This window comes from Monodon monoceros, unplaced genomic scaffold (assembly GCF_005190385.1).
Source record: "Monodon monoceros isolate NGI ecotype Baffin Bay Population unplaced genomic scaffold, NGI_Narwhal_1 Super_Scaffold_2, whole genome shotgun sequence".
NCBI classification, from domain to species: Eukaryota; Metazoa; Chordata; class Mammalia; order Artiodactyla; family Monodontidae; genus Monodon; species Monodon monoceros.
In genome coordinates this window covers 29,819,892-29,847,269 of record NW_021703776.1, presented here as the reverse complement: position 1 = coordinate 29,847,269, position 27,378 = coordinate 29,819,892, and the positions used below count along the sequence as shown (strand labels likewise).

The window sequence follows — 27,378 nt, the reverse complement described above, 5'->3', positions numbered from 1 at the left end:
TTCACTTTATTGGCAGTGTCCTGTGATACACAAAAGTTTTAATTTTGATAAAATTCAATTTTATGTTTTTCTTTTTTTTCTTGTACTTTTAGTGTCATATTTAGGAACCTATTGCCAAATCCAAGGTCATTTGGCTTTACTTCATCTTCTAAGAGTTTTGTAGTTTTAGCTTAGGTCTTTGACCCATTTTAAATTAATTTGTGTATATTGTGTGAGCTAAGGGTCCAGCTTCATTCTTTTGCATGTGGATATCCATTTGTCCCAGCACCATTTCTTGAAAAGACTGTTGAAAATCAGTTGACCATAGATGTATGAGGTTGTTTGGGACTATCAGTTCTATTCCATGATCTATATGTTTAAGCTACTTCCACACTGCTTTGATTACTGGTAGCCTTTTAGTAAGTTTTGAAATTGGGAAGTCTGAGTCCTTTAAATTTGTTCTCCTTTTTCAGGATTGTTTTGGTTATTGAAAGGGTCTTGAAATTTCATATGAATTTTAGAGTCAGCTTATTCATTTCTACAAAAGAGCAGTTGGAATTTTGAGAGTGATTGCATTGAATTTGTATAGTATTGCCATCTTAACAGTATTATGGGTTCCTATCCATGAACACAGGATGTTTTCCCCCTTACTTAGGTCCGCTTTAGTTTGTTTCAGCAATGTTCTGTAATTTTCATTGTACACACGTTTGAACTGTGCAGGTCCACTTATATGTGGATTTTTTTTTTCATTAAATATGTACTACAGTACTACATGGTCTGCAGTTGTTTGAATCCAAGGAAGCTCAGATACAGGAGGCCAGAGGGCATAACTATAAAGTTATGCTCAGGTGCTTTTCTAACTGGAATTGTTTTCTTAGTTTCATTTCCAGATTGTTAATTGCTATATAGAATTACAATTGATTATTATATGCTGATTTTGTTTGCTGAATTTATTTATTAGCTCTGATAGGTTTTTTTGGTGGATTCTTAGGAGTTTTCAAGATATAAAATCTTGTCATCTGTGAATAGAGATAGTTTTACTTCTTTCTTTCAAATCTGGATGTCTTTGTTTTTATTGCTTAATTGCTGTAGCTGGAACTTCCATGACTAGCAAGAAAGCAGACGTCTTTGTCTTTTTCCTGATGTTAGGGGGAAAGCTTTCAGTCTTTCTCCATTAAGTATGATGTTATATGTGGGTTTTTCTTAGGTGCCCTTTATCATGTTGATGAAATTCCCTTCTTTTCCTACATTTTTGAGCGTTTATATCATGAAAAGATGTTGGATTTTTTTTTCAATTTTTACTATATTAACAGTTCATCATGTGGTTCTGTTTATCTCATTAGTATGGTGAATTCCATTGATTGATTTTCGTAAGTTGAACCACCTTTGCATGTTTGGGGTTAAATCCAACTTGGTCATGGTGTAAATTGTTTTAATATAAGGCTGGATTTAGTTTACTAGTATTTTGTGGAGAACTTTTGCATCTATATGAAACTGCACAACTCAGATGGGACTCGAACCCAGCCAACTCAGATTGGTACTTGAATCCACAGGCTGAGACTTTTGCTCAGCCAAAACTCAGTCAGACTGGGACTGGAACCCACTGTCTTCTGATTGAGATCGCACACCTGGTCTCAGGACTTAATGAAGCTCAGGTTCTTTATGTCTCATAGCAGAAAGATTTCAGTGAGAGACAAAGTTATAGATAAGAAGTGGATTTATTTAGAGAGATACACATTACATAGACAGAATGAGGTCTGTCTCAAAAGGTGAGAGTGGCCCAGAATATGGGGAGGTTAGTTTTTACGGGCCGGGTAATTTCATAGGATTATTCCAACTATTTCGGGGAAGGGGCGGGGATTTCTAGGAATTGGGCCGCCACCCACTTTTTGTCCTTTTATGGTCAGCCTCGGAACTGTCATGACACCCGTGGGTGTGTCATTTAGCATGCTAATGTATTACAATGACCGTATGATGAGGCTCAAGGTCTATTGGAAGTGGAATCTTCCACCATCTTGGACCTAGTTGGTTTTAACCAGTTTATGTCGTATCCTCAACGGCTCTGTAATTCTTTTTTTTTTTTTTTGCGGTACGCGGGCCTCTCACTGTTGTGGCCTCTCCCGTTGCGGAGCACAGGCTCTGGACGCACAGGCTCAGCGGCCATGGCTCACGGGCCTAGCCACTCCGCGGCATGTGGGATCTTCCCGGACCAGGGCACGAACCCGTGTGCCCTGCATCGGCAGGCGGACTCTCAACCACTGTGCCACCAGGGAAGCCCTTTGTCATTCTTTAAGAGTTGTGCCCTGCCCTCTTCCCTCCTGTTTCATATGTACATATAAGATACATTATTAGTCTGTAGTTTTCAAGTGATGTCTTTTTATGGCTTTGGTATCAGAGTAATATTTGTTTTATAGAATGAGTTAGAAAGTATTCCCTTTCTTCTTGAATCACTTTTGGTACTTTGTATGTTTCTAGGAATTTGTTTATTTCATCTAGGTTAAATGATTTGTTGACAGATACTTGTTCGTAATATTCTCCTATAATAATTTTTATTTCTGTAAAGCTGGTGGTAATATCTCTACTTTCATGCCTGATTTTACTAATTTGAGTCTTCTCATTTTTCTTGGTCATTTTAGCTAAATGTTTGTTAACTTTGGTGATCCTTTTAAAGAAGCAACTTTTGGTTTCATTGATTCTCTATGGTTTTTCTTCTATTTTGTTTATTCACATTCTAATCTGTAATATTTCTTTCCTCTTCTTGCTTTGGGTTTAGGTAACTCTTCTTTTTGGGGGTTCCATAAGGGAGATTTTAGGCCATTGATTTGAGAGATCTTTCTTTTTTTTTAATGTAGGCTTTTACAACTATAAATTTCCCTCTTAGCACTGCATTCGTTGCATTCCTTAAGTTTTGATATGTTGTATTTTCATTCATTTCAAGGTGTTTTCTAATTTACCTTGTAATGGATTCTTTGACCTATTGGTTATTTAAGAGTGTATTGTTTCATTCAACATTTTTTAATTTTCCAAATTTCTTTTTGATAACTGATTTCTTATTCTACTGTGGTCAGAGAAGATGCTTTGTATTATTTTAGTCTTTTTAAACTTCTTGAAACTTTCTTTGTGCCCTAACGTACGATCTATCATGGAGAATATTCCATGTTCACCTGAGAAGAATGTGTATCTTTCTCTTGTTTGGTGGAGTATTCTGTGTGTTGTTAGGTCTAGTTGGTTTATAGTATTTGTAAGGCCAACTGGCCCGAGGCAGGGGAACACAATCAGATTCACAGGTTGCATCAGACCGAAATTCTCCGGACCACCCAGTTCCAGAAACTGCCCTGGAGACATTCCGGACCACCCAGTTCCAGGAACTGACCTGGGGACTTTGAACGCAGCCCAGCCGTCCCGCCTTTCGAGGGGCGGGACTAACGGTCCCCCAGGATACCCGAAAAGACCACCAAATAAGGAATACCCTGCGCCCTCCCAGATTCACCACACCCCTTTCCCTTCTTCCCCTATAAAATCTTGCCCAACCCTCGCCCAGGTGCGACTTCTCTGGCCCCTTTCTCTCGGACCAGTGAACCTTGCCGGGAGCGCTCCCTAATAAAGCTCACTTGAAGCTTTCCTCTGTTTCGCAGTGCTGTTTGTTAAGATCCGACCTTACAGTATTAAGTTTTCTAGTTCCTTGTTTATCTTTTGTCTAGTTCTGTTCATTATTGAAAGTGAAATATATTGAAGCTTCCAACTATTGTTGGGCCATCTTCTGTCAGTTTTTGCTTCATATAATTTGGGGCTCTGTTGTTAGGTGTATATATGTTTATAATTTTTTTATCTTGATAGATTGACTCTTATATCATCATATAACATTCTTCTTTGTCTGTTTTAACAATTTTTGTCTTAAAATTTATTTTGTCTGATATTAGTATTGTCACTCTAGCTCTCTTTTGGTTACTACTTTCATAGCATATCTTTTACACTTTTATTTTCAACCTATTTGTGTATTTGGTACTAAAATGAGTTTCTTGTAGACAGCATATAGTTAGATCACTTTTTATATTTAACCTTCCAATCTCTGTCTCTTAGAGAGTTTAATCCATTTATCTTTAATGAAATTATTCAAATAGAAGGCTTGCATTGCCGTTTTGCTGTTTTCTGTATGTCATATGTTTTTGTTACTCAGTTCCCTCACTGCCTTCTTTTGTGTTAGACGTTCTAGTGTACTGTTTTGATTGCGTTCTCATTTTTTCTGTATATATTTTAGTTATGTTTTTAGTGGTTGTCTTGAGCATTACAATTCACATTTATAACAATGATTTCAGATTAATAACAACTTGTTTTTAATAGTATACAAAAACTTCACTCCTGTATAACTCCATTCCCCCAACCCCCTTACATTGTTATTGTTATAAATGACATATTGTTACTGTTGTATGTATAACATATATAATGTATGCAATATGTATAAGCACATATATAATGTGCATTTAAATGTGTATATTATAAATATGTAACAAATATAAGTATTATATTTGTATATGTTATGTTGATATATATAGTAAACATAACATATATAAATAAATATGCAACATTAATGACATTGTATGTTACAAATAACAATGTTATAAATGGCAGTGATTAACATAGATTTTTAATTTTTTAAAAAAATTAATGAATTTAGTTTTGGCCACATTGGGTGTTTGTTGCTGCGCACGGACTTTCTCTAGTTGTGGTGAGTGGGGGCTACTCTTGGTTGTGGTGCGCGGGCTTCTCATTGCCGTGGCTTGTCTTGTTGCAGAGCACGGGCTCTAGGTGCGTCGGCTCAGTAGTTGTGGCACGCAGGCTCAGTAGTCGTGGCTCACGGGCTCTAGAGGCTCAGTAGTTGTGGCGCATGGGCTTAGTTGCTCCACAGCATGTGGCATCTTCCCGGACCAGGGCTCGAACCCATGTCCCCTGTGTTGGCAAGCAGATTCTTAACCACTGTGCCACCAGGGAAGCCCTTAATTATTGTTTTATATAATTGTATTTTTTAAGTCAGTAGAAGGGAAAAAGAGGAATTACTAATCAAAAATCCATTAATGCAGACTTTTATGTTTATGTATGTAGTTGCCTTTACTTATGTACTATTCTTTTACTTTCAATCTATTTTTGTGTTTGAATATAAAATAGGTCTCTTATAGGGTATACTTTGATTTTTTTTTAATTCTGCCAATTTTTGCCCTTTATTGGATTGTTTAATCCATTTTACATTTAAAAGGATTTATGTCTGCCATTTTTCTATTTCTTTCTGTACATTTGTATAGTCACATTCTTCCTTTATTACTGCCTTCACTTGTTTTAAATAGATATTTTCTCATATACCATTTTAGTTTTCTTGTCTCTTCTATTATATTTTTTTGAGTTATTTTCTTAGTGTTTGCCTAGGGAATTATAATTAGTATTTTAATTTATAACAAACTGGTTCAGATTAGTATCATTTTAACTTCAACAGTATATGGCTCCATTCCCTTCCCCCTTCCTTTGTGCTATTGTTGTCATACAATTTGCATCTTTATATATTGAATGCCTATCAACAAAGATTTATTTTATTGCTTTGTCCAGTTTTCTTTTATATTCATCTATGTTGTTACCTTTGCCAGTGCTCTTTGTTTCATCATATGAATTCCAGTTACTACCTAGTGGTGTGTTTCATTTTATCCTGACTGGATTTCTTCTAGTATTTCTTGTAGGACAAGATCAGTAGTAACAAGTTCTATCTGATTTTGTTTATCTGGGAATATCTTAATTTTTTTCTCAATTTTGGAGGATAATTTTGCTAGATATAGAATTCTTCGTTAAGTCTTTTGTTCACTGCTTGAAAATGTTATTCCACTGCCTTCTGGTCTCCATGGTTTTAGATATGAAATCAGCTTTTAATCATTGAAGATCCTTTTAATATAATGAATTGCTCCTCTCCCTGCTTTCAGAAGTCTCATTGTATTTGGCTTTTGGCAGTTTGATTATAAGGTTCTCAGTGTGGCTTTCTTTCAGTTTATCCTACCAGGAATTTGGTGAGCCTCTTGGATGTATAGTTTCTTTTTCTTCTCCCCCCCAGCCCCCCCCCATTAATCAAAGTTGGGAAGTTTTTGGCTTGTATTCTTTCCCTTTCTATCCTCTCCTGGGACTCTCATTATGTGTAGGTTGGTATGCTTGATAATGTCACACAGGTCTCTGAGACTGTTCATTTTTCTTCATTCTTTTTCTTTCTCAGATTGAGTGATCTCAATTGATCTTTCTTCAGGTTTGCTGATTCTTTCTTCTGCCCCCTCATATATGCTATTGAATCTCTAGTGAATTGTTCGTTTCAGTTTTTAGTTTAATTGTTTCTTTCTGCTTTTTTTGGTTTTAATTTGCTCTTTTTCTGGTTTCTTAGGGGAGGTGCTTAGATCATTGGTTTTTAGATTTTTTCTAATATAAGTATATAATGCTATAAATTTCCTTGTAAGCTCTGCTTTAGCGCATTTCACAATTTTTGGCAATTCTTGTCATTTTCTACTTCCATATAGGTTTGGGGAAGTATTTTATCAAATCCACAAATGAAAAAAAATTGGGGATTTTAGTTATGATTCCTGTGAATTTATAATCTGGAAGAATTGATATATTCATAGCATTCATTATTTCAGTTCATGAAGTGGTATTTTTTTTAATTAATTTATTTTTGGCTGTGTTGGGTCTTTGTTGCTGCACGCGGGCTTTCTCTAGTTGTGGTGAGCGGGGGCTGCTCTTTGTTGAGGTGCACGGTCTTCTCATCACGGTGGCTTCTCTTGTAGCATGGGCTCTAGGTGCGCAGGCTTTAGTAGCTGTGGCACGTGGGCTCAGTAGTTGTGGCTTGCGGGCTCTAGAGCACAGGCTCAGTAGTTGTGGTGCATGGGCTTAGTTGCTCCGTGGCATGTGAGATCTTCCCGGACTGGGGCTTGAACCTGTGTCCCCTGCATTGGCAGGCGGATTCTTAACCACTGAGCCACCACGGAAGTCCGAAATTGTATTTTTTTTTATATTAAGACTTTTTAACAAAATTTTACTTTTTTAATTGAAGTAGAGTTGATTTACAGTGTTGTGCTAATCTCTGCTGTATAGCAAAGTGACTCAGTTATACACACAGACGTTTTTTTTTTTTGCGGTAGGCGGGCCTCTCACTGTTGTGGCCTCTCCCGTTGTGAAGCGCAGGCTCAGCAGCCATGGCTCATGGGCCCAGCCGCTCCACGGCATGTGGGATCTTCCCGGACCGGGGCATGAACCCGTGTCCCCTGCATCGGCAGGCGGACTCTCAACCACTGCGCCACCAGGGAAGCCCTTATTTTATTTTTTTTAAAGATTTTTTTTTTTTGAGGTGGACCATTTTTTAAAGTCTTTATTGAATTTGTTATTGTTTCTGTTTTTATGTTTTGGTGTTTTTGGCCGCAAGGCACGTGGGATCTTAGATCCCTGACCAGGGATCGAACCCGCAGCCCCTGCATTGGAAGGTGAAGTCTTAACCACTGGACCACCAGGGAAGTCCCTGTGCCATATATTAGATTACACATGTAAGTGATACATGATATTAGTCTTTCTCTTTCTGACTTACTTCATTTAATACGATCATCTCTAGTTGCATCCATGTTGCTGCAAACAGCATTATTTCGTTCTTTTTTATGGCTGAGTAGCATTGCATTGTATTATGTACCACATCTTCTTTATCCATTCATCTGTTGATGGACATTTAGGTTGTTTGCATGTTTTGGCTATTGTCAATAGTGCTGCTATGAACATAGGGGTGCATGTATCTTTTTGAATTATAAATACTTTTAAATTGGTTAAATTTTATATATATATTTTTTACAGATGTCTTGAGAATATGTTGTGAGACTTTTTGCCAGAGTACATGAAATTCTTCCATGCTCCTGTACATGCTGTTTATTTTAAATTTAATTTGCTATGTGTTACAGGTATATAGAAATGTATTTAACTTAGCATATTGATTTTTATAGCTAGCAACACTGCTAACTTATAGTTTTAATAATTCAATGATGGGCTTAAATTTTCTGTGTTCACAATTATGTCATCTGCAAATATTGATTTTTTTCTCTTTCTAAACTTTATATATACTTTTTGCTTTACCTAGATGGCTAGAAAAACTTTAGTAAAATATTAAATATGTATAGCGGTAATATATATTTTTATCATGTGCTTGATGTCAAAAGGAAACCTTCAACACTTAATTATTTTTTTAATATTCATTTATTTATTTATTTGGCTGCATTGAGTCTTAGTTGTGGCATGCGGGATCTTCGTTGCAGCATGTGGGATCTTTCATTGCGACGCATGGGGTCTTCGTTGCAGTGTGTAGGCTTCTCCCTAGTTGTGGTGTGTGGGCTCCAGAGGGCGTGGACTCAGTAGTTGTGGAGTGCAGGCTCTCTAGTTGTGGTGTGCAGGCTCCAGAGCACACGGGCTTAGTTGCCCTGCGGTATGTGGGATCTTACTTTCCTGACCAGGGATCAAACCCACGTCCCCTGCATTGGAAGGTGGATTCTTAACCACTGGACCACCAGGGAAGTCCCCTCAACACTTCATTATTATGTGTAAGAATGCTTTTTGATTTCTACTTTGACCCATGAGATATTTAGAGGTGTGCTATTCAGTTTCCCAGTATTTAGAGATTTCCGTATACCTTTCTGTTTTTGTTTTCTAGTTTAATTCCATTGTTGTCACAGAACATACTTTATATGACTTAAAACCTGTTAAATTCATTGAGACTTTTCTCGTGGCCCAGATTGAAGCCTATCGTGGTAAATTGGTTTTGTGTGTGTCTGATTTTCCCAGTAGCAAGAGTAGTTTCGTACTTGAGGGTGTTTTAAAGAATGAATGTTAGATAGCCTGTCCAAAATTCCCTATGGAAGTAGCTACTACCAAATAGAGTGTTATTTATGCATTTAAACTTTTCAGTGATTTGTGGAATCGAATACTTGTGGCTATGAGAAACTCATGTATATAGTGAATAATATTGTATCTCTTATGTTACAGTGGTTAGTTTACATTGTAGTGACTCAAATGACCAAAAATTATAAAACTTAATGAAGATTTCTCTTCTTTGGTTTAGTATATATTATTATATTTTTGTGGTAAGGTTGGTGATTGTTTATGTACAAAATAATCATAGCCTTTTCATCACCAAAAAAACGCATGGATTTTTCTGAGTATCTGTTTAACAAATAATAAAATTATGCATATTTTGAAAACACAAAATGAAATTCACAGGTACAGTTATAATTCACAGTTATAGTCTATCAAATATTTAAGGATCAAATAATCCCAACCTTACAGACTCTTCTGAAGGAAAATATTCTCCACCTAATTTTGAGATTAGCATAGCCTTGATACCAAAACCCAATAAGTATGATATAAGAAATACCAGAAAGTTAGAAAATATTTTGAACAGAATGAAAATGACAACACAATATATCCACATTTGTGAGATGCAGTATAAACAGTGCTTGAAAGGGAATTTTTAGCCCTACAAAGCCTATCTTAAAAAGAAGAAAGATATTAAATCAATAATGTCCACAAACCCAAGGTAAAAAGTAAAGAAATAAAGATGATGTGAGAAAGCAGTGGTATAGAAAACAAAAACAATGGAGGAAATGAGATCAAAATTTGGTTTTCTGCGAAGGTCAATAAAATTTATAACTCTCTTGCCAGATAGATCAGGAAAGAAAGAGGAGATGCAAATTAATATAAAGAAAGAGAGGCAACATAACTACAGAGCCTATAGCCATTAAATGGACAATAAAGCAATATTATGAACAACCTTATGCTCATGCTCATATGTTTAACAACTTAAATGGACAAATTCCTTGAAATACACAAACTGCCAACACTTACACAAGAAGAAAGAAATAACCCAAATATCCTTATATCTCCTAAAGAAAACCCCAGGCTCAATTCTGTCCAATATTAATCAAAATAAGACAAAAACAATACAAGAAAAGAAAATTATGCACCAGTGGACTTCCCTGGTGGCGCAGTGGTTAAGAATCCGCCTGCCAATGCAGGGGACACGGGTTCGAGCCCTGGTCCAGGAGGATCCCACATGCTGCAGAGCGACTAAGCGCGTGTGCCACAACTGCTGAGCCTGCGCTCTGTAGCCTGCGAGCCACAACTACTGAAGCCTGTGCATCTACAACCCATGCTCCGCAACAAGAGAAGCAACTACAATGAGAAGCCCCTGCACCACAACGAAGAGTAGCCCCTGCTCGCTGCAACTAGAGAAAGCCTGCGCGCAGCAACAAAGACCCAAAACAGCTAAAAATAAATTAATTAATAAAAAAAAATTGTGCACCAGTATCCCTCATGAACATGATACTAAAATTCTTAGCAAAAATTTAAGAAGTCAAAACTAATGCTATACAAAAAGGATAAAACATAATCAAGTGGTGTTTATCCTAGGAATGCAAAGAAGTTTAAACATTAAAAAGTCAAGCAATGTAAATTGCCATATAATCAGCTTAAAAGGAAAAGCCATACAATCATCCCAATAGATGCTATATTACCTATCTGTTGCTGTGTAACAAATTACTCCAAAATATAGTGCTTTAAAGCAACAATTATTTACTATCTCACAGTTTCTGTGTGTCAGGAATCTGGATGTGGCTCAAGTGGGTAAAACCTGGTCTTTCACAAGGGTGCAGTGAAGATGCTAGCTGAGGTTACGTTCATCTCAAGGCTCATCTGGGGAGGAATTTGCTTCCAGTCTCATAAATGTGGTTGTTAGCAAGATTCAGTTTCCTATGACTTGTTGGACTGGAGGGGCCCTAGTTCCATGCTGGCCCTTGGTGCCCAAGTGGGCCTCTCCGTCAGGCAGTTCACACCATAACAGCTTCTATCAGAGGAAGCGAGAGAGAGCAAAGAGTCAAGCAGGATGAATGTCACAGTCATGTATAACATAATCTTAAAAGTGACATTTTATCTCTCTGTCCTATTTTGTTCTTTAGAAGTGGCACAAGGAACAAAAGGAAAAAACTGGGTAAAGAAGATATCGCAAATAACCCTGTGAAAAGATGTAAAACATCATTTTCCCTTGGGAAAATGCAAAGTACTACCACATTGAGATATCACTACTCAGCTATTCAAATGGGTACAATTTTTAAAAATCACCATACCAAGTGTTGTTAAGGATGTGGAGTAAGCAGAACTTACTGGTGAGAATATAAAATGATACAACTGCTTTGGAAATTTCTTTGGCAATTTCTTAAGAATTTAAACATGCATTTGCCATTTGATCCAGCCAGTTTATTTCTACTTATTTGCTCAAGATTTAGATGTGGATATTCATAGCTCCTTTATTTGTACTAGCCCCCAAGTTGAAACAACCCAGATTTCCATCAACCGGTGAATGGATAAAGAAATTGTAGTATATCCATACAGTGGCATACTACTTAGTAGTAGAAAGGAACTAAGTATCAAGGAAGGAAAGTATAATAAATTAGGATTGGAAAGAAAATTCATTAATGTGATGAAGAGTGTTTGTTTAAAAATGAATAGATAAATAAAAAGTCTAGAGCAAACATCATCCTAATGGGGAATCTTAGAAGAATTCTTTTTAAATTCAGGTATGGAACAATGATACTCATTTTCACCACTCTTTCTCAAATACTGTGTTGGAGATGCTAGTCTGTGCAGTAAGAAAATTTAAAATGGTAGCATAATGATTGGGAATGGCAGATATCAATGTCATTGTTTGCAAACAGTATAAACTTACAATATATGCTTTTGCAGACAACATGAAAAACTCAAGAGTCTATAAGTCAATAATTAGAAATAATAGAGGATTTTTTTTAGCAAGGTTGGCTGGATACATGTTGAATATACAAAATTAGTTGCATGTGCTAACAACAAGGAGAACGTGTAATTAAAAGGAAGACACTGTTAGTATTAGAGATTATCAAGTATCTAGAGTTAGATTTGCCACAAATATGCAGTATCTCTATAGGACAAATTAATTTTTTCAGAACAACATTAAGGAAGACCTGAATAAATGAAGTAGACTATTTGTGGATATAATTCTTTCCAGTTTTATCTGTAGATTCAATTCAATTCAAACCAAAATCCCAAAGAGGTTTTTCAAGGAGAATGGTAAGCTGATTTTTAAACTTACATGAAGGACCATAGGGCCAAGAATAATCATGACACTTCTGAAGAAGAACAGAGAGGAAAGACTTGCCCTACCAAATATGAGAACTTATTAGGACACAATAATAATACAGTGTGGTACAGTTTAAGGATGGATAAGTTGACCAATAGAATAGAGAGACTAGAAACAGTTCCACACAGGAATGGAACTTAGTTATGACCAAGTAGTATGTCAGCTGAAAGGAGAAAGGAGGGATTATTTAATACTTGGAGCTGGATAAAGTAGTTATCTATTTTAACATGGAAAAAGATGAAATTAGGTCACTACTTCACTTGCTATTAAAATACTTTTCTGCATGGATTAAGGACTTAAAATTTGTCGATAGCAAAAGTTTAAAACTTTTAGGGAGAAAATATAGGTGAATATCTTTTGGACTTTTGAGTAGGGCAAGATTGTTTAAAGAAAACACAAAAGAAGTGTTATCCATAAAGGAAAAGGCCGGGACTTCCCTGGTGGTGCAGTGCTTAAGAATCTGCCTGCCAGTGCAGGGGACACGGGTTCAAGCTGTGGTCCGGGAAGATCCCACATGCCACGGAGCAGCTAAGCCCATGCACCACAACTACTGAGCCTGCACTTCAGAGCCCATGTGCCACAACTACTGAAGCCCGTGCGCTTAGCTCCCTTGCTCCACAACGAGAAGCCACCGCAATGAGAAGCCCGCGCAGCGCAATGAAGAGTAGCCCCTGCTCACCACAACTAGAGAAAGCCTGTGCACAGCAACGAAGACACAACACAGCCAATAAATAAACAAACAAAGAAATATATAAATTTATTTTAAAAAAATAAAGGAAAAGGCCAATAAATTTGGCTACATTGAGAATTTTGACCCTTACACCATATACAAAATCAACTCAAAATGGATTAAAGAGTTAAATATAAGACCCACAGTTTTAAAAAATCCTAGAAGAAAACAGGGGAATAGCCTTATAGCATTTATCTTGGCAGTGATTTCTTGGATGTGACACCAAAAGCACAGCAATAAAAACAAAAGACAGGTGGGACTGTATCAAACTGAAAAGCTTCTATACACCAAAGGAAGTAAATAATAGAGTGAAAAGACAGTCTATGGGATGGGAGAAAAATATATACAAACAATATATCAAATAAGGGATTAGTATCCTAAATATATAAGGAGCACCTACAACACAACAACAAAGAAACAAATAATCTGATTTAAAAATGGATAAAAGACCTTAATAGACATTTCCCCAAAGAAGATGTACAGATGGCCAACAGGAATATGAAAAGACGCTGAGCATCACTAATCATCAAGCAAATGAAATCAAAATCAAAGGGTTATCACTTCACTTGTTATGATGACCATTATTAAAAAACAAAACAAAATAACATGTGCTAGTGAGGATGTAGAGAAATCAGAACGTTGTGCATTGTTGGTAAGAATGTAAAATGGTGTACTATGGAAAACAGTGTGGAGATTCCTCAAAAAGCTTAAAATAGAACAACTATATGATCTAGCAATCCCTCTTTTGGATATTTATCCAAAAGAATTGAAATCAGGATCTCAAAGAGATACTTGTATTCCCACGTTCATTGTAGCAATATGCATAATTCAAGAAATGGAAACAATGTAAATGTCCATCAGTGGATGAATGGATAATGAAAAGGTGGTACATACATACAATAGAGTATTATATACTTCTTATAAAAGAAGGAAATCCTGTCATATGCTACAACATGGATGAACATTAAGGGCATTATGCTGGACGAAATAAGCCAGTCACAGAAGGAGCAATACTGCATGATTCTAATCATAAGAGGTATCTAAAGTAGTCAAACTCTTAGCAGAAGAACATAGAATGGTGGTTGCCAGGGGCTGAAAAGAAAGGGGAAATAGGAGTTGCTATTTAATGGGTATCGAGTCTCAGTCATGCAAAATGAAAAAGTTTTAGAGATCTTCTGTAAAACAATGTGCATACAGTTAACAGTGCTGTACTGTACACTTAAAATTTTGTTAAGAAGGTAGACTTCATGTTGTGTTTTTTTTTAACCACAAAAAATAATTACGAACATTATCAAAAGATACTTTAAAGAAAGAGGAAAGGTAAATCATAGACTCTGAGAAGAGACAGTTCACACAGTCTGCAAATAATTTGTACTAAGAATAAAAAGTTCCTCAAACCAATAAAAAGAAGTAAATGCCCCAGGAGAAAAATGGACAAAAGATATGAATGGACATAGTACAGAAAAGGCAATACATACTGGTAATAATATGAAGAGATGTTCAGCATCGTTAATGATCAGGGAACATAAAACTATAATAAGATAGCATTTAACACACATTTGATGGAAAAAATTTAAAGTTCTGATGATACTAAGTATATATTGATTTACTATTTTCTGACTTGGATATTGCTCTAATCCTTTTACTAAAGCATCTCCATTCATCGCTTGATTGAGTAGATTTTGTCATCAGGTAGCTTTCTTCCCCCAACAGGGGCTCATTGATTATTCATGTTAAGAATGTTTGCCATTTATATTTGAAGTCCACCTTGGCCAGGTATAGCAAATCATTAATATTAACTTAAGTAGAGTACAGAATAAAGAAAAAGTATAGAAAAGAGGAATTGTGTATAGTTGTATAGGAATTTTGTATAGTTGAGCAAGGAAGCTATTCTTCTAGAAGATTTGTTTATGACTCACAAAGTTAAAGGAGATATTAATGTTAAAGTCATCTTTCTCACTAGTCCGTGTGCTCCCTAAAAAAGGGATGGTACCTGCCACATAGAAGAGTGGATACAAAGAAAAAAGATAAGTAGGTTGATTGGACTGGAGGGAATTTATTTATTTAATATTTATTTATTTATTTATTTATTGGCTGCATTGGGTCCTAGTTGCGGCACGCAGGATTTTTCGTTGTGGCGCACAGGCTTCTCTCTAGTTGTGGTGCGTGGGCTCTGTAGTTGCAGTGCGCGGGCTCAGTAGCTGTGGGATCTTAATACCCAGCCAGGGATCGAACCGGCGTCCTCTGCATTGCAAGATGGATTCTTAACCACTGGACCACCAGGGAAGTCCCCCTGGACTGGAGGGAATTTAAAGCACTGGAGAATACATTTTGAGTTCTAGACATTCCACTAAGATTATATATATATAACTTGGCACTTTTTCTTCATATTTACTGAATCTTTGGGTATGTTATCCATTTGACCCACTATATTTTGAAAAGGAGACTAATTTTTCAGATCTCATAAGTAGATTCATGTTATGATCTTCAGAGATTGTTGATATGACATTTTTCTGAAATATATATATGTTAAGAAATAAAAGTTCAATAACCTTAATTTTTGGTTCTAAAAAGTTACATCTAATTTTTGGATTTTTCCCCTTACATCCTAAATAATTGCTAGAAATATGTCAATTTTTCTGGCCTTAATTTAAGGTGAGAATATTCAGGTTGCCAACTTTGCTAGGATGGTGCCAAAATAAAGCACTGTAGGTCTTCTTACCTTTCTGGAGGAGGCATATACCTGTATTGTAGCATATGTGTGTTATTTTTCCACTTAAAAGACCTGTGTTCAAATGTTAGAAGTAGGTGCTTAGATTTGAAGGTTCTACATACATTTCAGGAATTAAAAAAAAATTTTATTGTGCGAATTTTCCCATATACAGAAAAATTCAGAAGAGTGAAATACTTAACACCTAGATTTAACAGATCATTAACATTATAATATATTTTTTCTGAACTATTATAAACTACAGCTATCATAACATTTCAGCCCTTAATACGTCATTATGAACCTTTTTTTTTAAAAAAAAAGACACTTTCTACGTAACCGTAATAACATCTCACTAACAAAATCAAAATTTTAAAATATTATCTGATATCCAGCTCATGTTCAGATTTCTTTAGTTACTTTCAGACTGGCTTTTTAAAGTTCGTTTTTTCAAACCAGGATGCATTTGGTTGGATTCCTTTATTCTAGAATGGTTATACCTCCCCTGCGACCTTTTTTCCCACCCTACTTTCACCTGTTGAAGAAACTAAGACAGTAGTCCTGTAGACCAGAGTATTACACCTTCTCCTATATTTTGTGGCAAGCTTTACCATGTTACTTTAGTCTCTGAATTTCCTGTAAGTATCACAAAATCTGGTTGTTCAACTTCTCTTGAAACTAAGATGGGTCTGTATGTTCAGGTTTAGAATTGTTTTTAAAGCAGAGTATATTTACTGGGAAAATATGAAGATATTTTTGTGAAAATACTTTCATAACTCTAATGAAAACATTTGTGGAGTGCTCTTCATATTCCTCAAAGCACTTAATAAAATATTTTAAAAATAATAGTTAATAAATATTTGCTGATTTGTGTTTTAAGGTTTTTATATACTCCTTTCCTTTAGGCTTGTTATCCCATTCCTGTCTGAAAAGATAAGACAGTTACTTTCTTTTTTCACTACAGATTTTCAGCTACTGATGTTACAAACAAAATATTGGAGCATAGAGTTGAGGAAAAGACTTAAACCAGGTAGGTAAATAATAAAAGTCTAAAGAAACAATACAGGGCTTCCCTGGTGGGGCAGTGGTTAAGAGTCCGCCTGCCAGTGCAGGGGACACGGGTTTGAGCCCTGGTCCGGGAAGATCCCACATGCCACGGAGCAACTAAGCCCATGTGCCACAACTACTGAGCCTTCACTCTAGAGCCCGCGAGCCACAACTACTGAGCCCATGTGCCACAACTACTGAAGCCCACATGCCTAGGGTCCGTGCTCCATAACAAAGAGAAGCCACTGCAGTGAGAATCCTGTGCACTGCAGCTAAGAGTAGCCCCCTGCTCGCCCCAACCAGAGAAAGCCCGTGCACAGCAACGAAGACCCAACGCAGCCAAAAATAAAATAAAGAAATTAAAAAAAATAAACAATACAACTACGATTCATTTTTATAAAGGTCATTATTGGGATAATTGACAAAATTGGAAAATGAACTGTAGAGTACTGTCAACGTTGTTTCCTCAATTTGATAATTGTACCTTGATTATATAGGAATATTCTGAGGTATTTAGGATGAAAGGGGTGTGATGTATGGCAATCTACTTCCAAATGGTTTAGAAAAAATGATATGTAATATGAGAGGGCGTTTGGTGAGTTTATGGGCTAATAGGAACTCATTTATTGCCAATATGGAAGTATAAGTTGGTCCAATCTTTCTGGAAAGCATTTTGGCAATTTGTCTCAAGTTTTTAGCTTAGCCTAGCAATCTTACTTTTTTTTCCTATAGTAATTGTAGGAACACTACAGTAAGATGTATGTATAAGGATATTTATATGAGAGTTTATGAAATTAATGAATTAATGATAAATTGGCAGTAGCCTAAATAAGAATATGAGGATGACTAAATAAATATAAAAACCATGTAAGCATTAAAAATGATAATGTAAATCTATTTATTGGCATGTTTGTAATACATTTTTAAGTGTTAAAGCTGGCTACTAAACAATATGAGTAGTAGTAATCTATTTTGTCTTTCAGAAAAGGTGCATGTACACAGATACAGGAATACATATACACAGATAATACGAATGTTTGTATGTAATTGATTAGTTAGATGTAATCTTCGTGTGTGTATACATATATGTATTTTTATGCACGTAGACATTTGGAAAGGTGATACTGTATGTTGCCAGTGGTTACTTTTTCATTTGTTTTATTTTATTTTTTTGGCTGCACCGTGTGGCTTGCGGGATCTTAGTTCCTGGACCAGGGATGGAACCTGGGCCCTTAGCAGTGGAAGCATGGAGTCTGAACCACTGGCCTGCCAGGGAATTCCCTTTTTTTAAAAAAAATTTGTTTTATTTTATTTTTTTGGCCCTGAGTGGTTATTTTTTATTTTTATTTTTTAAATTTATTTATTTTTGGCTGCTTTGGGTCTTCGTTGCTGCTCGTGGGCTTTCACTAGTTGCGGTGAGCGGGGGCTACTCTTCATTGCAGTGCGTGGGCTTCTCATTGCAGTGGCTTCTCTTATTGTGGAGCACGGGCTCTAGGCATGCGGACTTCAGTAGTTGTGGCACGCAGGCTCTAGAGCGCAGGCTCAGTAGTTGTGGTGCACGGGCTTAGTTGCTCCGTGGCATGTGGGATCTTCCCGGACCAGGGATCAAATTGGTGTCCCCTCCATTGGCAGGCGGATTCTTAACCACTGTGCCACTAGGGAAGCCCCGGGTGGTTATTTTTTAAAAATAAGTTTCTAAGTGATTTTTGTATTCTTTTGTGTTAACTTTTTCAACAGAGTATATATGTTGCTTTTCTCATTAAAGTTTTCTAAGATAACGCTTCTTACGAAGGTTATGTTTTTGATTTTATTTTGTACCTTTGCAACAGTGTTTGATATGCAGTAAAAATAGTGCTATATTTGCTGATAATTCTGTACTAGGTTCGAGTACCTGAGTAGTTCTTTTGAGGCTAAATTCAGATTTTGAGCCTTGTTGGTCAGCTGCTTTCATTCTTTTACATGGCCAGAGTCCATTTTCTTAATGATCTATTAATTGTCTTTCAAATGTGATGCTGCTCACATAGCTTAGCTGAAGTACATTACCATTTTTGGAAAATAGAGAGCATGTTCTATTAATGATGATTGTTTAGTGCCTTGGGGTATAGAACTTACATGTTTACTTCTGATAGTGGTCAACAACATATGCTTTTTTTTTTTTTAAGTAAATTTACTTATTTATTTTTGGCTGCATTGGATCTTCGTTGCTGTGCATGGGCTTTCTCTAGTTGTGGCTAGCGGGAGCTACTCTTCGTTGTGGTGCGTGGGCTTCTCATTGCGGTGGCTTCTCTTGTTGCAGAGCACGGGCTCTAGGCGTGCAGGCTTCAGTAGTTGTGGCACATGGGGTCATTAGTTGTGGCTCACGGGCTCTAGAGCACAGGCTTAGTAGTTGTGGCGCACAGGCTTAGTTGCTCCGCAGCATGTGGGATCTTCTTGGACCAGGGCTCGAACCCATGTTCCCTGCATTGGCAGGCGGAATCCTTAACCACTGTGCCACCAGGGAAGTCCAACAACATGTGCTTTGATAGTAATACTGGTTATTGTTTTTATAGTTTATTTAACTTTTAGCTGTTGATTTTAAGGGCATTTTCTATTACACTTTTATTTTACATCTTGCTTTTCTTTAACAGATTTTTCTTCTATTAGTTAAAAATATGGATCCTGAAGCAGAGGGACCACCAATTATCAAAGTGACTCCTCTTCAACAAATGCTTGCCTCTTGTACTGGAGCTATACTGACATCACTGATCGGTAAAATAATATGTAGATTATGTAACTGAATGAATCATTGATTCCATTTGAGTTTTACCATCTGTGAAATAATGATAATATTATCATTCATGCTTCATCATGATAACATGAAAAGAACCCCGGACAGAGAACCAAGAGACTAGAAGTTTAGTCCTTGCTTTGCCATCCTCAGGGTGAATGCACGTTGGCATAGTCCTTACTCTCTTTGAAATTAATTTTCCATCTCTAAAATTAGGGGCTTAGATCAGGAGTTCTTTGAGGTCCCTATCAATATTAAACTTTTATGACTCTATTATCCTTTTTTTAATAGTAAGAAGATGGAATAAAATATTAGCATAATGAAAAATACAGAAATTGGACAACTTATAGTGGCAACAAATTCAAATTATATTTTACTTTGCTTTAGTAACAGTGAATTGCTTAAATTCCTCTGGTCCACATTTTTCTGTTTTTTTTAATGAATTTCTTGTAGACACAGCCAAATGACATAGTTAGGTGACAGTTCAGCATTTTAATGACTTTAACTTGGCTACTTTATTTAAATAAGATAGCAGATGATTAGAAAAAATGGAAACTAATTGCTTTAGAATGTAGTGTCTTTAGGTCAGAATGCTAGGGTTGTAAAGGCTTTAGAGATCTTCTAATGTGACTTCTTCATTCGCAGACGAGGAAATACAGCCTGCAAATTAAAGCCATTCTCCTTTGCTTCACTGTTCCCAAATGGAGTTACACAGTGTGGTAGTAAGGATGATTTATGACTAGCTTACTCAAATTTGCATTATCTATAGTTTTTGTTTGATATAGGTGAATTTAACAGAATAGGAAGACTTATATTGTTTGATTATTGATTACTTGTAATACAGAGTTATTCTCAAATATTTAAATGGGCTTTTGGAACTTTCATTCTTTACCTTAGATAATATATTTTCTTATAAATACTAGTATTTTAGTTTTAATGCTAATGGAATTATAGTTGTAGAAATATTATAAATGAGAGTTGAGTACTTGTGAGAGAAGTAATTACATTTTCTCACTGGTACTCTTTAAATAAAATTCAAGGGCAAGAAATTAGAATGTTAACACTCAAAACCACTTTAAGATAAATAATCTTACCCATTATGTAGTCACGAGGAAGGGTATCATTCAGTGTATTTTGTGTTCTTTGGACAAATGTCTATACAATTTATAGGTATCACTTGTTAATTGAGATTTATGTATCTTCATAGTGACACCCTTTGATGTTGTTAAAATTCGACTCCAAGCCCAAAACAACCCATTCCCCAAAGGTATGTGTTCTGCTTATCCTGAAAACATTATGTTAGATTTTTAAATGTCGCTGTATTCTTTTTTGTTTGAATAATATTCTTTTTGTTAGTTTTTAAAAGTTGATGCCTTTATCTTCATGCAGAAACATTTTCTCATTTCTTAGTTGTACATGATGAGGTCTAGGCAGAAAACAAATACAGTTGACCCTTGAACAATGAGGGGGTTAACACTGCCCACTGTCCACGTAGTTGTCTGCCTGTAATTTATAGTTGGCCCTCAGTGTCCACAGTTCCTCTGTTTTTGCAGTTCCTTATCCTTGGATTCAACCAACTACAGACTGTCTAGTACTGCAGTATTTACTATTGAAAAAAATCTGCATAAGTAGACCGTCACAGTTCAAACCTGTGTTGTTCAAGGGTCAACTGCCTGTGTATATGTGTATATAAAACATATAACACTTCCGTGAACCTACTAATTAAAGCAGAGGACAATTTTATATTTGAGTATATGCCTCACAAGTAAGAACAGAATTAAACTTGTAAGGCATCTTAGAATCTAGCTTCCTACTTTAGTCCAAGAGCTGTGCTCATCCTACAGTATTCATCCAACAGTCATCTAATTGTTGCTTGAATAGTGATAGAAAAGTCATTATTTTACCAGGCAGCTCGGTTAATTGCTGGACATTATAGCTTATGTGGACTTTGAGAAGAAAGAGTAGTTATATGTTTTTATTAGATGGGCAAAAATAGCGATTCCTTGATCAATATTTTGCGGTTTTATAAAGACAGTGCCGTTTCAAACATGTTTAAATAGCAGAAAACAGACTGTGAGAAAGCTAGCTTTGTTTCGGGTGGATGAGAGGATAGATGGATTGTAGGAAGAGACTGAAAAGTAAAGTGGTTTCCTGTACATTAAAGTTAGACTAATGTATTATGAAATTGACAGAATTACATATGGTAGAATAGAGAAAACAGTTTTGGCAGCAAGAATGAATCCAATAATGGGAAGGATTGTTATTAGAGAAAGTTGTAGTCAGTTAAGAGGGAGCTGACAAATGTCTAGATTGAGCAGTATAAATACAGAGAAAGGGACAAAGCACAGCATTATTTACATTGGTTGAGAAAAACATTTTTTCATAGTCTTTTTTCAATTGATGTATAACATTGTATTAGTTTTAGGTGTACACTGTAATGATTTCATACATGTATATATTGAAAAATGATTACCACAATAAATTTAGTCAACTTTCATGACCTCACATAGTTAATAAATTTTTTTCCATGTAATGAGATCTTTTAAGATCTACTCTCTTAGCAACTTTCAGATATACATTAGATTTCATAATATATTTTTGTCTGGATTGCCCTTACATACCACAGGGTTTTCTTCTGGTCAAATAGAGAAGACGTACACCCATGCTGTCTTTTCAAAACAGGTTTTCTCCTCTGTCTTCCCTCTCCGCTCCCTCAGATAACCGAAAAGAATTTATTTCCATGTGCATTTGCTGACTGCAGTTCTGAAAACATAATCCACTAATTTTCTCAATTGCTTTTCACCACTGTGAGTTTAGAGCCCAGTGCTATGTCATTAAACAAGTCAAATTATTTGTTTCATCCTAAAAGGTGAAGACAAAGTTATGTCTTTGTGTAGCCTGCTCATCGTACTTTCATTTTGTTCATATGTAAAAATAATACAGTTTTGTGAAATAATCACTGACTGTTAGAATCTTCTTTGTTAGGAAAATGTTTCTTATATAGTAATGGACTTATGGATCATCTATGTGTCTGTGAAGAGGAAGGCAACAAAGCATGGTATAAGAAGCCAGGACGTTTCCAGGGAACATTGGTAAAGAGATTATATTATTTATAATCACAGTATGTTTTCTATTCTAATATTTACTCTTATATATGAAATATTTAACGATTACAGGAGAGTAAAATGTCCATCAGGTAGTTAGCACACTTATCCACAGTTAAAAAGTAGACATTGAAGCAGGAAAGGGAAAGTACTTTTTTTGCTTTTAATTCTTTGCTAACTTTATTTTCATCTGTTTATGCTTAGGGAGTGGGTTTTTTTAAACTTTTTTATTTCGAGATACTTGTATATCATATACAATTTTAAGAAAACTCTACAGACAGACCCTATGTTCCCTTTTTCCAGTTTCCCGCAGTGGTGACAGGTGACAGGATGAGTACAGTAGACCACAGGAGATCGACATTGATACAGTGAAGATACAGACAATTCCATCACAGCAAGGATCCTTCCTATTTCCCTTTTATAGCTACATCCACTTCTTAACTCCTGGCAGTCACTAATCTGTTTTCTATTTATATAATTTTGTCACTTTAAGAATGTTACATAAATGAAATAACATAGAACATTTTGGGTTTGGCACTTTTCCCTTAATTATCTGAAGATTCACTCAAATTGTTTAATGTATCAATAGTTCCTTTTTATTACTCACTAGTATTACATGCTATGGATGTACCACAGTTTGTTTTCTGAGTGGTTTCCCGTTTTTGGCTCTGAATAAAACTGATACATACATTCATTCACAGGTTTTTGTGTGAAAGTAAGTGTAAGAAAAAACTGCTCACGGTTTTTCTCTGAACACTCTACTTAGAACACTTCTGAACCGATATGTGGGTTTTTTCCCCCATACCGAGCAACTCTCCAGGGTTCACAAACTGGGTATTCTACAATTTAACTCAATTCTGACACCATCTACCTGGAGTTAGTGTCAGGTCCCACAGGACTGCTCCCACTTCAGATGCCATTCGCAAGTCCAGGTTGTCACCTATGTTTCTGAATGACTGGCTGTAAATCAGAGGTTCCCAAGGTCTCCTCTTGGGTTCAGTAATTTGCTAGAACAGCTCACAGAACTCAGGAAAACAGTTTACTTACTAGATTACTAGTTTATTATGAAAGGATACAACTCAGGAACAGCCAGACAGAAGAGATGCACAGGGCAAGACTTGGGGGAAGGGGCGTGGAGCTTCCATGTCCACTCCAGATGTGTCACTCTCCCAGCACCTCCCTGTGTTCACCAGTCTGGAAGCTTCCAAATGCCATTCTTTAGAGATTTTTATGGAGGCTTCATTACATAGACACGATTGATCAAATCACTGGCCCTTGGTGACTGACTGAACCTCCAGTTCTGCCTCCCTTCCCAGAACCCCTGAGGTTGGGGACTGGGGTAGGGTGGGGAGGGTGGGACTAAAAGTTCCAGCCTTCTAATCAAGTGGTTGGTTCCTCCTGGCAACCAGCCCCCATCCTTTGGTTCTCTAGGGCCTTTCCAAAAATCACCTTATTAACATAAACTTAGGTGTAGTTGAAAGAGGCTTGTTGTGAATAACAAAAGACACTAATTTCACCTCTTATCCTCTGGAGCTGTTTCAGGACTGAGAACAAAAGACCAAAAATTATCAACAAAAGATGCTTCCTTTGCTCTGTATTAATTAGGAAATTATAAGAGTTTTGGAGCTGTGTGCCAGGAACCATGGATTAAGGCCAAAATGTATATTTCTTATTATTAATCATAATATCACTGTTAGTCTTCATTTCTCTGGGGTAAATGTCCATGAGTGCAGTTGTTGGGTCATATGGTAGTTGCATGTTTAAGGTTTAAGAAACTGCCAACCTGTTTACGAGACTGGTAGGACCATTTTACATTCCCAGTGGCAGTGTATGACTGATCTAATTTCTCCACAACCTCACGAGCATTTGGTGTTGTCACTATTTTTATTTTAGCAATTATGATAGGTGTGTAGTAGTATCTCATTGTGGTTTTAATTTACATTTCCCTGGTGGTTAGTGATGTTGAAAACCTATTCATATGTTTTTTAGCCATCAGTATATCCTCTTCAGTGAAATGGCTCTTCATGTCTTTTGCCCATTTTCTAATTTAACTCTTTGTATTTTTACTGTTAAGTTTTAAATGCTCCTTATACTATCTAGATACGAGTCCTTTGTTGAATGTATGATTACTAAACATTCTTTCCCACTCTAACTTCCCTTCTTATACCCTTAAACAGGGTCTTTCATGGAGTAAAAGTTATTAATTTTGATGAAGTCCAATTTGTCAATTTTTTCTGTATAGATCATGCTTTTGGTGTCAAATCTAAGAACTCTTTATTTACCCTAAGATCTGAAGATTCTTCTCCTGTTTTTAAAGTCCTTGATCCATTTTGAGTCATTCTTATATAATGTATGGGTTTGAGGTTGAAGTTTGATCCTTTTTGTTTTTTTAGCATGTGGTTGTCCAGTTGCGTTTGTTGAAAAGGCTGTCTTTCCTCCATTAAGATGCTTTTGCACATTGTCAGAAATCACTTGGGCATATCGTGTGGATCTATTTCTAGGTTGTTTATTCTGTAACATTTGTCTGTTACCTACATCAATACCACACGGTCTTAGTATACCTATAGAATAAGTCCTGAAATCAGGTAAACTGATTCCTCCCACTTTATTCTTATTTTTCTTTTTGAAAGTTGTTTTATCTATTTCCAAAGTTTCTTTGTCTTTCCATATAAATTTTAGAATAATCTTGTATATACCTACAAAAAATCTTGATGAGATTTTTATAGGAACTGTGTTAAACCTGTATGTCTTATTTGGAGAGAAATGACATATTTACTGTGCTGAGTGCTCCAGTCTGTTTTTTCTTCTAGATATAATTGATATACAGCACTGTATAAGTCTAAGGTGTAGAGCATAATGATTTGACTTACATACATTATGAAATGATTTCCAGAATAATTACCATCCACCATCTCACAGATACAAAATTAAAGAAACAGAAAAAACATTTTTTGTGATGAGAACTCTTAGGATTTACTCTCTTAACAACTTCGATGTATAACATACAGCCGTGTTCATTATCTTTATCATGTTGTACATCATTTATTAGTACTTATTTATCTTATAACTGGAAGTTTGTACCTTTTGACCTTCATCCAATTCTCCCTTCCCCCCACCCCCCAACTCTGGTAACCACAAATCTCATCTTTTTTTTTTTTGAAAGGTAAATCATGCACAAATTTTCTTTAATAAAACTGGCCAGAGCTTGTTTTTAAACAAACAAACAAAAGATTTTAATGTCTGCTAGGAAAAATCATCTTTTTTATGAGTTTGTTTTTGAAGTGTAATTAACCTACAATACTATGTTCCTGTTACACAGCATAATGATTTGATATATTTCTATGCATATCAAAATGATTACCATGATAATTCTAGTTACTATACGTCACCATGTAAAAATATTACATAGTTATTGACTGTATTCCTCACAAGATACATTTCATCCCCTTGAATCCTTCACTTTGTAATTGGAAGTTTATACCTCTTAATCTCCCTCACCTATTTCTTTCCTCTCTCTCCTCCCCCTCCCCTCTGGCAACCACCTGTTTGTTCTCTGTATCTGTAACTCTGTTTCTGTTTTGTTATGTTTGTTCATTTGTTTTTTTAGATTCCACATATAAGGGAAATGATACAGTGTTTGTCTTTCTCTAACTTATTTCAATTAGCATAATACCCTCTTGGTCCATCCATGTTGTCACACATGGCAATATTTCATTCTTTTCAATGGCTGAGTAATAGTCCATTATCTATCTATCTATCTATCTATCGACCTATCAGTAGATAGGTAGGTATCTGTATCTCACATTTTCTTTACCCATTCATCTATTTACATTGCTTTCATATCTTGGTTATTGTAAATAATGCTTCAGTGAACATAGGGTGCATATACCTTTTTGAATTAGTATTTTTGTTTTCTTTGTATACATACCCACGAGTGGAATTGCTGGGTCATGTGGTACTTCTATTTAAAGGGTTTTTTTTTTTTTTTTTGCGGTACACGGGCCTCTCACTGTTGTGGCCTCTGCCGTCGTGGAGCACAGGCTCCGGACGCGCAGCCTCAGCGGCCATGGCTCACGGGCCCAGCCGCTCCGCGGCATGTGGGATCTTCCCGGACTGGGGCACGAACCCGCGTCCCCTGCGTCAGCAGGCAGACTCTCAACCACTGCGCCACCAGGGAAGCCCTAAAGTTTTTTGATGAAGCTTCATACTGTTTTCCATTGTGGCTGCACCAATTTACATTCCCACCAACAGTGCATAAGAGTTCCCTTTTCTCCACCTCCTTGCCAACACTTGTTATTTGTTGTCTTTTGGATAATAGCCATTTTTACAGGTGTGAGGTGATATCTCATCGTGGTTTTGATTGGCATTTCCCTGATGATTAGTGATGGTGAGCATCTTTTCATGTGCCTGTTGGCCATCTGTATGTCTTCTTCAGAAAAATGTCTGTTTAGATTCTCTGCCAATTTTTTAATCAGGTTTTGTTTGGTTTTTTTGATGTTCAGTTCTATAAGTTCTTTGTATATTTTGGGTATTAACCACCTGTTGGATATATCATTTGCAAATATTTTCTCCTGTTCAGTGGGTAGCCTTTTCGTTTTGTTGATAGTTTTCTTCGCTGTGCAAAATCTTTTTAGTTTGATGTAGTCCCATTTGTTTATTTTTCCTTTTGTTTCCCTTGCCTGAGGAGACATATCCAAAAAAATATTGCAAAGACCAGTGTCAAAGAGCATACTGCCTATGTTTTCTTCTTCTTTTTAAAAAATTATTTATTTTATTTAATTTGGCTGCACCAGGTCTTAGTTGCAGTACGCGGGATCTTCGTTGCGCCAT

At 36.2% G+C, this 27,378-nt stretch overlaps 1 protein-coding gene across 2 annotated transcripts in view; it reads left to right on the top strand.

The window, feature by feature from the left end:
- SLC25A40 (solute carrier family 25 member 40) overlaps positions 1 to 27,378 on the top strand; it is an 85,417-nt gene that overhangs the window by 35,809 nt on the left and 22,230 nt on the right. For both annotated transcript variants that reach the window (XM_029233950.1, XM_029233949.1), the window contains 4 exons: positions 16,595 to 16,660; positions 19,305 to 19,425; positions 20,652 to 20,711; positions 22,430 to 22,536. In XM_029233950.1, coding sequence (XP_029089783.1) covers positions 19,329 to 19,425; positions 20,652 to 20,711; positions 22,430 to 22,536 — 264 coding nt within the window. In that variant the 5' untranslated portion in view covers positions 16,595 to 16,660; positions 19,305 to 19,328. The remainder of the gene's footprint in view (positions 1 to 16,594; positions 16,661 to 19,304; positions 19,426 to 20,651; positions 20,712 to 22,429; positions 22,537 to 27,378) is intronic.